The sequence below is a fragment of the Jatropha curcas genome, chromosome 5 (assembly GCF_041381405.1).
Source record: "Jatropha curcas cultivar XTBG-Jc1 chromosome 5, XTBG_Jcur_1.0, whole genome shotgun sequence".
Lineage (NCBI taxonomy): Eukaryota > Viridiplantae > Streptophyta > Magnoliopsida > Malpighiales > Euphorbiaceae > Jatropha > Jatropha curcas.
Window position 1 is genome coordinate 25,494,435 of NC_143155.1, and position 13,697 is coordinate 25,508,131.

Consider the following 13,697-nt stretch of genomic DNA (forward strand, 5'->3'; position numbering starts at 1 on the left):
GGCTTCCAGAAATAACCAAAACAGATCGACCAGTGGTGTATTTGAATCAATGAACTCCAACTTTCATCTTAGAGCTCTTCTTGTCAGCATCAAATACCTAAAACCCAACCAATCTCTGATTTTTGGAAAATATAAATAAAAAAGAAAAGCATGGATGGTCCAATAACCCAATACCAATAGCTTATCTGATATGTTGTTTAGATGGGTTCCAACAACTCTGCATCCTATCCTCCCACAGTGCAATGAAGTGAAGGGATGAGTCACAGAGAATTAGAAGATGACAATTCACAAAAAATATTATTTATTTATTATATTGGGGTTGGACATGACGCGAACATCTTTCTTAAATCAATGGTTTTGGAACATGCAATGACGTGCTTGTCCTACAAAACAAAAGAAAGTGCCTATACTTAATTAAAAAAAAAAAAAAAAAAAAAATAGTAGTGTTTATGAATGAAAAGGGAGCACCATTAATTCTCTTTGCAACAATATCAGAAAAGCATGGTTTAATTTAGTGGACTCTCCACTTTATATCCTCTTTTATCTTCTACTTCTACTTCTTTAGCTTCAAATATTTTTTTTCTTCACTTCCTTAATTATATATATTTCTCCATAAACATTAGTCGTGCACACTAAAATATCACTGACAGGAACATTCTAATTTTGTCCTTTCAACTAGGTTTTGGCTGTTTATCAAATTTATATAAACGTGTGCTTTTCTTTTTCCTCTATCGAAAACATACTGTTAATTTAAATATATTTTTATTATTTTTAAGATTTAAATTCTAATACTGATTCTTAAAATATACGTACTCTCATTCACCTTACCATTAGATTAAAGTATCAGTTACTTTAAGGATGAACATCTTATCGTTTTCTTTTGTTATTTCTTTATATTCTTCTATATTGGTCTCTTACCATCTCTCATGTGTTTCGTGAGGTTGATTAGCTCTATTGTGGAGCAGCATTCTTTATCATCGATCCTCCTGATAGTGTTTGATCTTGGCTTATTCATTACATTTAAGTAAATTTTATATTCAAATTCAATTAATTTCTATTGAGCCAACTGCTTGTTGATAAAATAAACTAAAATTTACGTTAGATAATTGATTTCTTCATCTCAAAATTTTGTAAAGGATTGGAGATTACTCCAAAACATCATAAATACAGATAAGACCATTTTACATATAGTACAGGTTAAATGGATAGTTACTTTTTCAGATTTTTATATTTCCATATTAAAGACGGGTCCATCTTCTTCGAACCCACTAGGGTTTTTTAATTACTATGGTAACTGAGGACTGAAATGCATTCCAACTTGAAGATAGATAGAGAACCATTAATTTCTTTGCCTGCCATTCTCTTTCTCTCTGTATATATTATTCTACGTCAATGGCAAACAAATGCTCAAAATGTTTCGATGGAACAAGTAATATTGCTAAAGCTACTATAAGTTGGTCACCTCAAGAATCAAGATATGGTGACTTTCAATGGCAGATTTTTCGTAGCCCACAAAGGAGTATTAATTAATTTTTTTTTTTTGAGAGGAAAAGGAGTATTAAATTTAAGTAGTGCTACTCATTATCATTTTCCTATATGGGATAAGGTTCGATTGGCTGAATTATCCCTCACATTTCATTTTTTAAGTATTTGAAAATATGATAAAAGATAATATATCCTATTTCTATTTATATGCAAAAGATAATTTAAATATTTTCTAACCCAAAAAATGATTAAATTCATGAAATCGGAATAAGAAAAACAACCAATTATACCATTTTTATATGCCAAAATTCTTATTAAAAATTTTTTTAAGATTAAATTAAGATTCTAGCATAATTTTGATTTTACAATGACTTAATATTCTATTGTTTAATAAATACTAATATTTTTTAAGTATTACTAAATCATTTCAACATATAAAAAAATTAAAATGAAGATCTTATTATCAAACACTCGTTAAAAGGGGTAATTACAAATCGAGAATAATCTTATATTTAAAAAGTTTTTCCACAAAAGGAGAAATCAATAACATAAGATGAATTTGATTTGATCAAATAAATTAGCATGCGAGTTGACGCACGCAATCAAAAACAAGTCAACTTGAGAAAGAAGAGCTTCTGCAAACTTTGGACGGTAGTTTCACATTCCTTATCACTGATGACCTAACTCCACGACTAATTAATGATCGAGATCCTAGCTAGCTCACCGATGTTTATGTAAATACTATAAACAAAATATTGAATTCCTGCGCCGTTGGAATCAAGTGGAGGATGACGGTGTATCAACCTTGATAGAGACGATATACGTACGGCAAAACTGCAAATGAGAAAAACAAATTCCTCTTTGCTTTCTTTGTTTTTATTTATATGTTACTCAAAGTGTACGGAATTGATTCTTTGATTCATTGTTCCTTCTTTCTGTAAAATTACCAAAATAACTAAAACCTGTCATTTGGATTCTTGGCTCTCACCAAAAAGAAGAGGGTAATGAAGGAGAAAGAAAAGTCGATCCAATTAATCCTTCTGTGCATAGTTTAAGTAGATTTTAGGTGCAATGAAAAAACAAAATTTACACATTTAAATTGGCAGGTTTATGTCAGTATCAGCTGACTCTGTTTTTCAAACGTACAATGAGTTCAGAAAGACGAAGCTCACGTATCAAAGAATTCTTTTAATAAAAAAAATGGAGGACAGGACAGGACACCATTTAAAAAAACGCGTGGAATAATAGTTATGAGTTAGTGGATTGTACATGGCATGGGAAGAAAAAGGTACGATTTTCGTACAAACATTTTCAAAGTTAAACAGAAACTTTAAGATTATTATATAAACATTGGCGATTGTAATAATAATACTGGTTTAGAGAGTTAGAAATACTTGCTTACAAGAGATGAAGAATGTGCATTCCAGATGGCATGTCTGTACAATTCCAGATGAAGAATGTGGCTTATTTAGACCATTTTATTTGTTTTTTGATTTGTACATAAAAGGGTCTTTGAAAGAATGCATGGTTTTTTAATATTGGAATAATAGCTCTGTTTAACAAAAATTAATTGAAGAAATAGGTATTAGATAGCGAACACGATCACGTAACAAACATAAGAAAGTGGGGGCATAACGCGACAGAGTGAAATTCCACGACGGCAATTACCAGGAGCTCTCACTTTCTTCTCAATCATCTCTCATAATATTTATATTATCAACAAACCTTTATCTCATTATTATATATCTTCCACTTTCTTTCTTTTGTTCACACATTGCGAAACTTCCTTTCATATTTACTACTGCACAAATATATTTTTTTTTTTTTTTTTTTTTTTTTTTTTGTTAAAAAGAGTCACAGAAAGACAGGGAAGGGATGGGCTTAAAGGAAGCATGAGTCAGTACATGAGCTGCAACAAGTTTTGCAACCAATTTAGGTTGACAAGATAATCAAAGTGCTTGTTGAATAACGAATTGCCTGCTTTTCTAGTACTTGTGTAGTCTGACTTGATTTGATATAATTATATCTGAAATATTTCAATGTATATTCTAATTTTTTTTATTATATATATTTCAAATATAACTTATTAATTAAGAGACCAACAATTTAATGATAAAACATATATAGCTCTCTCAAATCATATTCTCGAATCAATGCTGCCCATTCTCTTGTTTTCGACCCATTTTAATGATAAAACATCTATAACAAGGACTAGCCAACCGACGAATTTGTTTTTTTTCAAGAAATAGCTAATTAATTTACCAAATATTTGGTTTGAATTTTTGTTGAAAACATTCATATTTGGATAGGAAAACCTTTTATGATAAATCAAAATATTAAAAAGAAAATTGATTTTCCAATCAATTAACTCGATCTCTTTCTGTAGTTTATTCGTTAATAAATAAATTATGATGTACGGATATATTCATTTATAAGTGTTTCCGCATTTTAAAAATATTTTAAATATCCATTTTTTTATAGTATAAAAAGATTTTTTTCCGTATTTCCATTTTTATGCATCACAGCTAATGAATAAAACTAGGACATTAGACCTCATCAACTTGCAGAAATTATGCGAAAAGACCATTCTTCACTTCAGTTACTGTAACAAGTGAGAAGAAGAGTACGCTTGTGTTGTGCGAGCGTGTTCCACTATGGCCACTGATGTCCTTCCACATACGCACAAATGCTTAGTAAAATTTTAATTTTAATGTTACGTTTTTGGATGTTTTACTGATAATTATTTAATTATATTTCTATCTATGGTTTAATTAATTAATTTAAAGTGCTAAATGTTTACTTAATTATGACCACTTTAATTAGATCAATGAGACAAACGTCTACATTTCCACCACTTGCCATAATCTAGACTGACCGATCTCTACATATAAATATTACATATTGGGTTCTCTCCAATTCATTGACTGCTGCATTTCCAGTAGAAAATCAAAAGAAGAGATCAAAACCAAAATGGGTTCTGCTGTGGTAAACATTCCAGATGATGTAGAGCAAGCAGCAGTAGTTTCCACAAAAGAGAGAAAGAAATCCATTATGCCTTCTTTTTTACCCATCATTTCTTTTCTCAGAGAAAAGAAAAACAAAGATGACATGAGAAAATGGATTCACAGTATCAAAGTTGGAGTTGCTCTTATCTTAGTTTCTCTTCTTTACTTTCTTGATCCTCTCTACAAGGAAGTTGGAGATGATAATGCCATGTGGGCTATAATGACTGTTGTTGTCATCTTCGAGTTTTACGCAGGTAATTTCTTCAGTTCATACATACTGTTATTATTTCTTAATTTACAATCAATTTTGATAATATGAATGTTTGTTTTAATTAATTAGGTGCTACACTTGGCAAGGGCTTAAACCGTGGAATGGGAACCATATTAGGTGGTGGATTAGGGTGTTTAACTGCAAATTTAGCTCAACATGTTGGTGGGACTAGCAGTTCCATTATTATTGGAACTGCTATGTTAATTTTCGGTAAGTTTTATATAAATCTTAATTGTTACAATTCATTTATGTTCTGAAGCAAAAAGCTTCGTTAATTGTCATCTAGTACAGTTTCTTTTCTTCTTTTTCCATCACCATCTCTAATTTTCTTTGTGTTCCAGAATTTTTGGAGGTTTATCTTTCTTAATTTACTGAGTGGCCACTGTCTTGTGCACTATGTGTGGCAGCAAACTCTAAAGTGATGATTTTTATGCATGTATTATGCAACTTGGAATAATTTAAACCATTGAAAAATATATTTACTGTTATTTTACTAAAATATCAAGTAATTTTCAATTAGTTATTACATATTACACGTATTGTCTACCTGAAGACACTCTTTAATTACAATTGTGAATCTTTCAGGTGGAGCAGCAACATACTGTAGATTGACACCGCGCATTAAAGCAAGATATGACTATGGAGCAATGATATTTATCCTGACATTTAGTTTAGTGGCAGTGTCTGGTCGACGTTTTATGGTCATTGAAATAGCACGTGAAAGGCTTCTGATGATAGTTTTGGGTTTCGTCATCTGCATTTTCACAAGCTTATTTATCTTTCCTATATGGGCTAGTGATGAGCTTCATGATTCTACTGTCTCCAAATTCCAAGCCCTTGCCACTTCTATTGAAGGTAAAAATCTAATTAATTACATAATTTTCACTGTTAATTAATTTTTCTTTTTTGACGTTTTTCGGAGAGTAAAATTGCTTGATTAATTAATTTTGTAGGTTGCTTGGAGGATTATTTCAGATTTGATAGTGAAAAAGAAAGGCAACCGGTCAACTTCAGCAAATGCAAATCATTGCTCAACTCCAAGTCCAAGGATGAATCTTTGGTAATTAAAATATTATATAATCAATTTGTTCTTTTTGCAATAGAAATAATATATAAATTATCAAGATTTGTGGGGATGATGATGGAGAACTATTTAATTATGTTTATATGTTTTTCAGGCAAATTTTGCAAGATGGGAACCATGGCATGGTAAATTTGGGGTCTCTCATCCATGGGACAAATACCTAACAATAGGAGAGCTTCTTAGGGATTTGGCTGTCAACATCATTTCAATCAAAGCCTGCCTTGAATCCCTTAGAGAGGTAATTATTCTTTTTTTTTTATTTATGTTTTTTCTCGTGTGATGCGTAACTGTGTTCGAACTATTTTACTTCGTATGTATTATTTTTCACGTGATGAGAAGAGTCTTATCATATAAGTGGAGCCCGCTCATTTATACATTAAATTATAAATTTTTTAAATTCATTTAACGTATAAAATCGTAATTGTATATTTTTTTTAAGCTAATACATATTATTATATGTTTTAATCAGCCTTCGCAAAGTTTGAGACAATCAATGAAAGAACCAAGTGAAGCAGTAGGGACAGCAATAGCATGGACATTGAAGGAGCTAGGAGACAGCATCAAGAAAATGAGAAAATGCCAGGCAGAGATACTCATAGTTCCAAAATTGAAAGAAGCTAGAGTAGAGTTACGTGAGATCATAACTCCTCCGAAGCTAGCACAACTAGAGAATGGCGATGGACTTGCAGTAGCAAGCTTTCTATTCTTGTTGATGGAAATGGCAGAGAAGATAGAAAAATTGGTTAAGGAAGTGGAACAACTTGGAGAGCTTGCTTATTTTTATTAAAGCTAGCTAATTTTATTCAAGAATTACCAAAATAACCATTTGCCAACTTTTGGCTTGGGCATTATGAGTATTTATGTGTGTGTCTACATATATATATATCAGCTTCAGAAAGAAAAATTATTAAAAAATAAATATTAGTGTGTGAGGGAGAAAATCTTAATAATTAAGAGTATTAATGGTTAATTTTGTCCTGTAAATTTAATTAATGACACATATTGCATAGCCAATGATAAATGCTTTTCGATAACTACCTTTATTCCATAATACTTGTCACATTTTGAATTTCACGTCCCTCAAGAAAATCATTAATATTTATCTAAGTTATAATAAATTATTGAATAAATTGATTATATTATCCTTAATTTAACACTAATTTTCTAGGAAAATCATTAAATTGAAGTAATAATTATTAGTCATACATAAAGGGTAAACATAGAAAAAAAAAATTTATTACTCTTTGAAACCACAAATTTAACGAGTATTTTGGAACAAATTATTTTCTCAAATGTGATAAAAATTATGAAAAGTAGTAGTGATTTAACTGTGCAATATTTCTTTCTCTCAAACCAAAAAATATTTCATATATATATTTTTTAATAAAGAATAACGTTACAACTAGAAATATTAAGGTTATTTTGCTTTAATTTTATACGTAAAAAGCACTCTTTGTTTCAAGCCACATAAACAAAAACATCAGTACATATATTGATTTCCACTGTGTAAGAAGTAATTATTATAGATTCTAACCTCATACCCGATAATTATTTATCTCATTCTTTCAATTTATTTTGTGATATGAACAACAGCAAGCTCAATATGGATTCTAACCACTTATTCAATTATCATTTACCTCTTGCCCTTTTCAATTGAATCTTATAATAGGAACAAGGGCAAGCAAGAAAAACTCAATTTGATAGCAGGAAAGTCTTGTTTGATACCAACACGACACCATAATCACTCTCAATCACCAGTCTACTAATGACCCATGACGCACCGTAGCAGAGAAAAGCCGGCATGTAAAAAATTTTCAAGAATCATACAGTACCAACAAAACAAGACAAAAAACACTAAAGACATTTATCATGGAGTTGATGGAGAAACCAATAAGAACCCACCAGTTAAAAAAGTCAAACAAGGTTCGTTTCTGATCAAAAACCAAGAACACAAAATGGGTCTTCCTCAAAAATTGGCAGCCAAAATCATAATTGTATTTTTTCTTCAATTCTGCAGTAACAGAGTTACAAGCATTCCTAATACACAGGTGCTAACAGTTCTCTGCAACTCTGGAGTATATTCAAAAGGTGATCCTTTTGGTATAAGTCTAGACTACGTGGTTAAAGAATTAGAGACTGTGACACCTACAACCAAGAATTATGACTTCTACAATATCTCTCCTTATCCAAATGCTTTTGCCTATGGTCATGCTGTTTGTAACCAGAACCTCACAAATTTAGACTGCGAAACATGTCTTGGAGCAGCTAAATCAAATATGTTTTCCACTTGTCAAAACAGGATCGGTGCTCGTTCTGTGCTCCATGATTGTTCAATTAGGTATGAGCAATATCCATTTACAGATTAAGCATCTTGGATCCCAATAAGTGGGATTTTTTTTTTTCTTTTTCCTTCTTGATTTTAGTCCAAGAATGTTATCTATAACAAGAAGTGTACTGTCCAACCTTATCCCCATTAATGGTCTCATTTCTAATTCTGGTTTGATTAAATTTTCTAGTTTCTTTCATTCTTATCTCCTGTTTTTCTAGTTTTGGATTCTTGTAAAGAGATGGATTTATGTTTGTTTGTGGATTGAGTAATAACAAGAATGATTGACTGCAAATTTAGATCCACTAACTGTTAAATCAAGCTGAAACATTGAGCGAGTGAAAACTCCTTTCCTGTTAAGATAAAAGCAATAAGTCATAAATGGTGCAAAAAATGTTTTGATTGGTCTTGGATCTTTCTTCAGTCAACAGGAAAAAAATTAAAAAAAAAGATGGATAGCTATGTGTTCATATTTGGTTTTGTTAGTTGTTTTCCATTAATGAATACATTAGGTCAAAATTCTATACTGGTCCCTAGATAAAAAGGATGTAGATTGCTAAAACAAAAGAATGATTAACAGAAATAGAAATCTCTACCAGTCTCTGTGACCACACGCCATTTTCAAAAATTAGTTTTAAGTCGATATCTTGTTGGACTTAAACTTCTTGTAATCACCATTTGTAGTTAGTGGTCCGTGATGGAAACCCTAAACCAAACTAGAAAGACATCAGCATTATCATCATCATCAATCAGCAAGATCGTAATGCAACAAAAATATATTTAACATGCAGAAAAAATAAATTTTCTTTAATTTGTTAGGTAAGCAAAAATTCTTAAAAGGGAACAACACTCATCATAGGATTTGTAACATGCAACTGCTGTCAAATACGAGCACAAGTCAGTGGTTTTCAGAAGAATTTTAAGATAAAATCCTCAAAACTGGCATAACGAAATACTTACTGAGTATGAAACTAAGCAAAAAGAGGAGCAAATTTCATTCCGAAAATTTCAGTACTTGCTCTACATACACATATACATTGCATAAAGTAGCATAATCATCATTCTTCTATTTCTGTTTTTTCTTTCTGATGAAACAATCTATGTAACGAGCATAAACATGCTTTTGTACATCTCTTCTTATCTATCAGCTCTGCTTCATCAACCTGCCTGTACTAAAAATCTGCTGTCAAGATTTCCTTGCAGCCTATTAGGCTCATCTACTGACAGATCATTGTATATTCATGGTAGTGGGCCAAAATTCATTTCAACAAATGATAGTATCACTTGATAGTTTGCGAAAGGGCTTGTGGCAAACTATGATTGGTCAAACAGAAACCAACTTCACAAATGATCATTTTGCCTGTTAGTGTAAGAAACTTTAGCTTGTGCCATTTTTGTCTACAAAATTGCAGTCCTTTAACCATTTTGGAAAATCAGGAAGCTTTTGTGTACCAATCACAATGGTGCTTGAGAAGATTCTATTGAATTTTGTGCAAGAACTGACTCCCGCTTGAGAAAAAGTGCATAAAGAAGTATATTCCAGGAATCAGGGACGCCAGGCAAGCACCAATGGCTGCAATCTTGACGGTGGAGAGAAGCTGGACCAATTCCTGGCTCTAAATAGTACAAAGATGCATGGCCATCCTTTCTTCTTGCTGCCATGTTCGTCACATTCAATAAGTCCAAGTTCATCACAAGTGAGTCATTCGAGTGTTCTAATAACAAGTCGAAAAGTATTTTGAAACGATAATCTAGCAATGAACTTGGCAATGAACCCAAGTCAGGAAGCTTTTCCAAGTGACAGCTACCACCAGTCTTCCAGTCACCACCTCTGTTAATCCAGCAAATTTGTTAGCTCTCAATGGACTTTGATATCCTTGTATAAAAGGTTGATGACAATGAGATAGCTTCTATAACATCTTCCTAGAAGCATAGGGTGAGTAAATGTTGATGAATTACAGTAGTCCAGACCAAATAAATTGTTCTAAAAGTAATCAAAAGTCTCTGTCAAAATCCTACAAATTCTGCAATGTGGCAGATGAAACAAATAAACAAAGCCAGGTTCATCCCCACAATCAGAAGATTGCATGATGGATATAGTCTGCTCAAACAACTTGATCCAAAGAGTCCATAGCGACAACATGAGCATGGCTAGTTGAAAATTTTTTTTTAAAGTAAAAAAAGGACAGCTAAGCTCTAATAAATCTCAAATTGCTCAGTGGATATACTTATATAGTTATTGCCTCTCAAAGCTGGCTTAGTTGTTGTATTCTTTTAAAGCCAAAACAAAGTAAGTACATGAGGAAGATAATAAACGAAAAAGATTCAGGCAAACCTGAAATGAACAGGAGCAAAGGTGCGAAAAAAGACTTGGGTCTTGCTCATGTTTATTTGGCGATGCATCCAGTCGATCAGAGTTTCAAGTGACCTTCGGTATGCAGTTTCAACAGTCATCTCCATCTTTACCTCTTTCCCTTCTTGGAAATAACAATCCCTAACAAAAGCACAAAGCCAAAGATCATATATTATCAGTATAATCAAAACAAGATGAATCAAGCACAATTTCCTTCCCAGAATTCAAACACTATGAAGTATGTGCACACAAGTGAAAACCCATTCAAATTTTCTTTCAAAATCTAAATAACAAAGTATCATTAAACTTTAAGAAACCAGTAAATATAGAAAAGGCAACAAGGAAAAGGGAGAAGTTTAGCTGAAAGTAGGAAACCAGAGTTATTACATTCCGTTTCCAAAACAAGGGCATGAAGATAAATCAATTATCAACCAACTTATTGTTTAGTTTTGCCCAATCTTCTGCCAGTGATAATCATTCAATTGGGTTCAGAGGGAGAACAAGACATCAAGTTCGGTTCATTTTCATTTGTTCAGAACAGATGCATGGAAGATTGCAGCATGCACAAATGAGGTGGAATGACGGAAATAGCAGGAGCGATGGTAATAGTAATGGGGGCAATGAGATGCAACCGATGTCCGTAATAGCAACAATAAGGTGGCAGTACTGTTGCAGGTAAGATGTGTTAACTGATTGGTAATATATTACCCTAGTGAAAAGAAACATAGAGATTCTTTTGCATGTTTCCTTTTGAAATTTCTTCTGTCTATGAAGCATATAGCTAAGGGAGTCTGACCTAGTTTTGAACATCATTATCAGTAAACACTAATAAGCATGCGTGCTTTAACGATATAAAGATGCGCTTGTCAGCTTTTGGCTTAACCAGTAAAGGTGGTATTTGAGTAGATTACTTAGTTCCAATATGAAGAAGCGACACATCAGGCAATTATGTTTTTGGTGCTTCTCTCCCACACCCATCTACACCTAAATAATGCTTGTGTAGGGTTGAAAAAACCAAAATATCTCTAAGAGGATCAGCTGCAGCCAAAGTTCTATGGTCTTCTCCAAAATCCCATAGTAGAAAGCTGAAACCAGTGCATGCCACACACACGGATAGTCATTAAGGAAACTTATTAGATAGGTAGTACTTACGCTCTTATGGTCTTCTCATAATTCCACCAATGGCCAGAGTTAAAAATCAATACATCTGCATTTCTCCAATGTGGTGAAGTCCAGTCCAATTTATCCACTCTTAAAGTCATCTTAACCTTTTCTGGAGCTCTGGCTGGAGGCCGACCCTGATACGTTAGAAATGGAGCTCTGTAGTATTCAACAGTGCAATTATATTCCTTGAACATGAACGACAGAAAGCCTCTATGCTTTGTTATTGGATTCCCATTCACCTCATAGATTGAAGAACTGTCAGGAACAGCAGTGGCAAGCATACAGAGGAGAGACTCCCATTGGTTCCTTCCAACCGAATCGCCAACAAATACAAGCCGACGGTTCCTTAGCTTTTCTAACATCACCTTTGCATCAAATCTATTCTCAAGGAAGAAGGGAGCAAAATGCAAGTCATAAAAAATTGCAGACTGCTAGAGGAGGTAAACAGACTTAGAAATTCAAAACAAATAAGGTTTAACAAAAAGCATCTAGTCTCGACAGAATAAGTGTAAGAATAAGGAGATGTTCCAGCTGAATGATGAATTGAAATTCCCTTAGAACAGAACTTTTTTTTATTAATTCAAACTGAACTATAATAACTTACCCAATAATTCCAGAAAATAAAGCATGACTTGATAGAGGAACTGATTCAGAAACTGAATTATATTTAGTAAAAAGAAAAATAGCACATTCCCTCGAGCAACTAACGAAACTAATACAAATTAACAGGTAATAAGATTAATTGATAAAAATCCAGATTAACCGATGCTAATCCAAACATTGCCCAAAAATAATTCCATACTTGCATTTCGTTCCAGATTTTCTTAGTCACCGAATTGAATTGAAAAAAAAAAAAAAGGAAAAAGAAAGTAAATAAATAAAGCCTCCAAGAAAAAAAGGTTTAAATAGAATAAAACCTCCAAACAAAAAAATTAAATTGATAGATCAAATTCAAAGGAAAGGTACCTGGGCAAGTCGCAACGATTGGGCTGCCAACGCCACTTGGTGTAGAAACTATCAGGCCTTCCATTCTCTAAACACCTAAACCCAATATCTATAAAGGAGCAATCTTTACTATGATACAATGGATAGCTATCATCCCAAACCCAGTTCCCGTCAAAGATATCACACGAGTCACCATCTTTATCAAGAAATCCCGGCCGTCCCTTGTCAGTACCCATTTCTACTGACGACGTTTGACTAACCAATCCCATCCAAGAAAACCCATGGTAGCGCAACCCGCGAGTGAAAGCCCGGTAATCCAAGTAGAAGAAGCAGCAAATGAAGAGAAGAGTGACAAAAAAGAATCCAAGAATGCCTAAAGAAGGCTCAAGAGGGTTCAAGCGCTTAAATTTCTTGAAGAAATCCAAGTGGGTCATTGTGTCTTGCTCTCGTGCAGACGGACTGCTGTTACCGGTGCTGTTATTCTTGGTCATTTTGTTTAAAAGAACAAAGATTCAAGAGATACTGTATTGTGTTCGACTTTAAAGATGGTACGAAAGGGGCGTTCTTTCAGAAGGTGGGGTAATGGAAGAAAGAAAGCATTTAATGGCGAAAACTGATTTACATTATGTGGGATGGTTTCTTTTGTCTAGTTAAGAAAGAAAATGAAATAATTAAAAAGCATTTAAAACGCTTTTGAAAGAAATAGTGAGATGAACTGTACTGACTTACAGCCAGGATCTGAATCATAAAATGAAAATCAAAACAAGCTCAGAAAAATTTATCAAGCATTCAATACGTTTCAGGATTAGTTGATTAGCATTGGAGAAAGAGGAAGCAGCTGAAAATTGAATGCCAGTGGGCGTGGTATAAATTTTTATTTGAGAAAATTCAAGAGGATATCATACTGTTAAAGAAGTAAAAACTTGATTACTAGAAGAAGAAAATAAACAAGATTTATTAAAGACAGCACTTTTAACTTTTGAAGTATCTTTCTGTCACTGAATAGTAAAAAAAGAAAATACCTCGAAGAGTATATAACAGAGAGACAGAGAGAGTGGCGGTGG

General features: G+C 32.9%; 3 protein-coding genes across 3 annotated transcripts; 2 read left to right on the forward strand and 1 right to left on the reverse strand.

The window, feature by feature from the left end:
• Positions 1 to 4,389: 4,389 nt before the first annotated feature.
• LOC105650226 (aluminum-activated malate transporter 8) lies at positions 4,390 to 6,882 on the forward strand. Its single transcript, XM_012237096.3, has 6 exons — positions 4,390 to 4,744; positions 4,831 to 4,971; positions 5,347 to 5,616; positions 5,715 to 5,821; positions 5,940 to 6,083; positions 6,315 to 6,882. The coding sequence occupies exons 1-6, from the start codon at positions 4,456 to 4,458 to the stop codon at positions 6,630 to 6,632; spliced, it is 1,269 nt and encodes a 422-aa protein (XP_012092486.2). The 5' UTR covers positions 4,390 to 4,455; the 3' UTR covers positions 6,633 to 6,882.
• A 762-nt stretch (positions 6,883 to 7,644) lies between these two features.
• LOC105650008 (antifungal protein ginkbilobin-like protein) lies at positions 7,645 to 8,353 on the forward strand. Its single transcript, XM_012236873.4, has one exon. It carries the CDS (start codon positions 7,801 to 7,803, stop codon positions 8,209 to 8,211), a length of 411 nt encoding a protein of 136 aa, XP_012092263.1. The 5' UTR covers positions 7,645 to 7,800; the 3' UTR covers positions 8,212 to 8,353.
• Positions 8,354 to 9,143: 790 nt separating this feature from the next.
• Positions 9,144 to 13,675, reverse strand: LOC105650009 (protein trichome birefringence-like 11). Its single transcript, XM_012236874.4, has 4 exons — positions 12,655 to 13,675; positions 11,677 to 12,066; positions 10,507 to 10,665; positions 9,144 to 10,002 (listed from the first exon to the last, which is right to left on the reverse strand). The coding sequence occupies exons 1-4, from the start codon at positions 13,122 to 13,124 to the stop codon at positions 9,627 to 9,629; spliced, it is 1,395 nt and encodes a 464-aa protein (XP_012092264.1). The 5' UTR covers positions 13,125 to 13,675; the 3' UTR covers positions 9,144 to 9,626.
• Between the last annotated feature and the right edge of the window lie 22 nt (positions 13,676 to 13,697).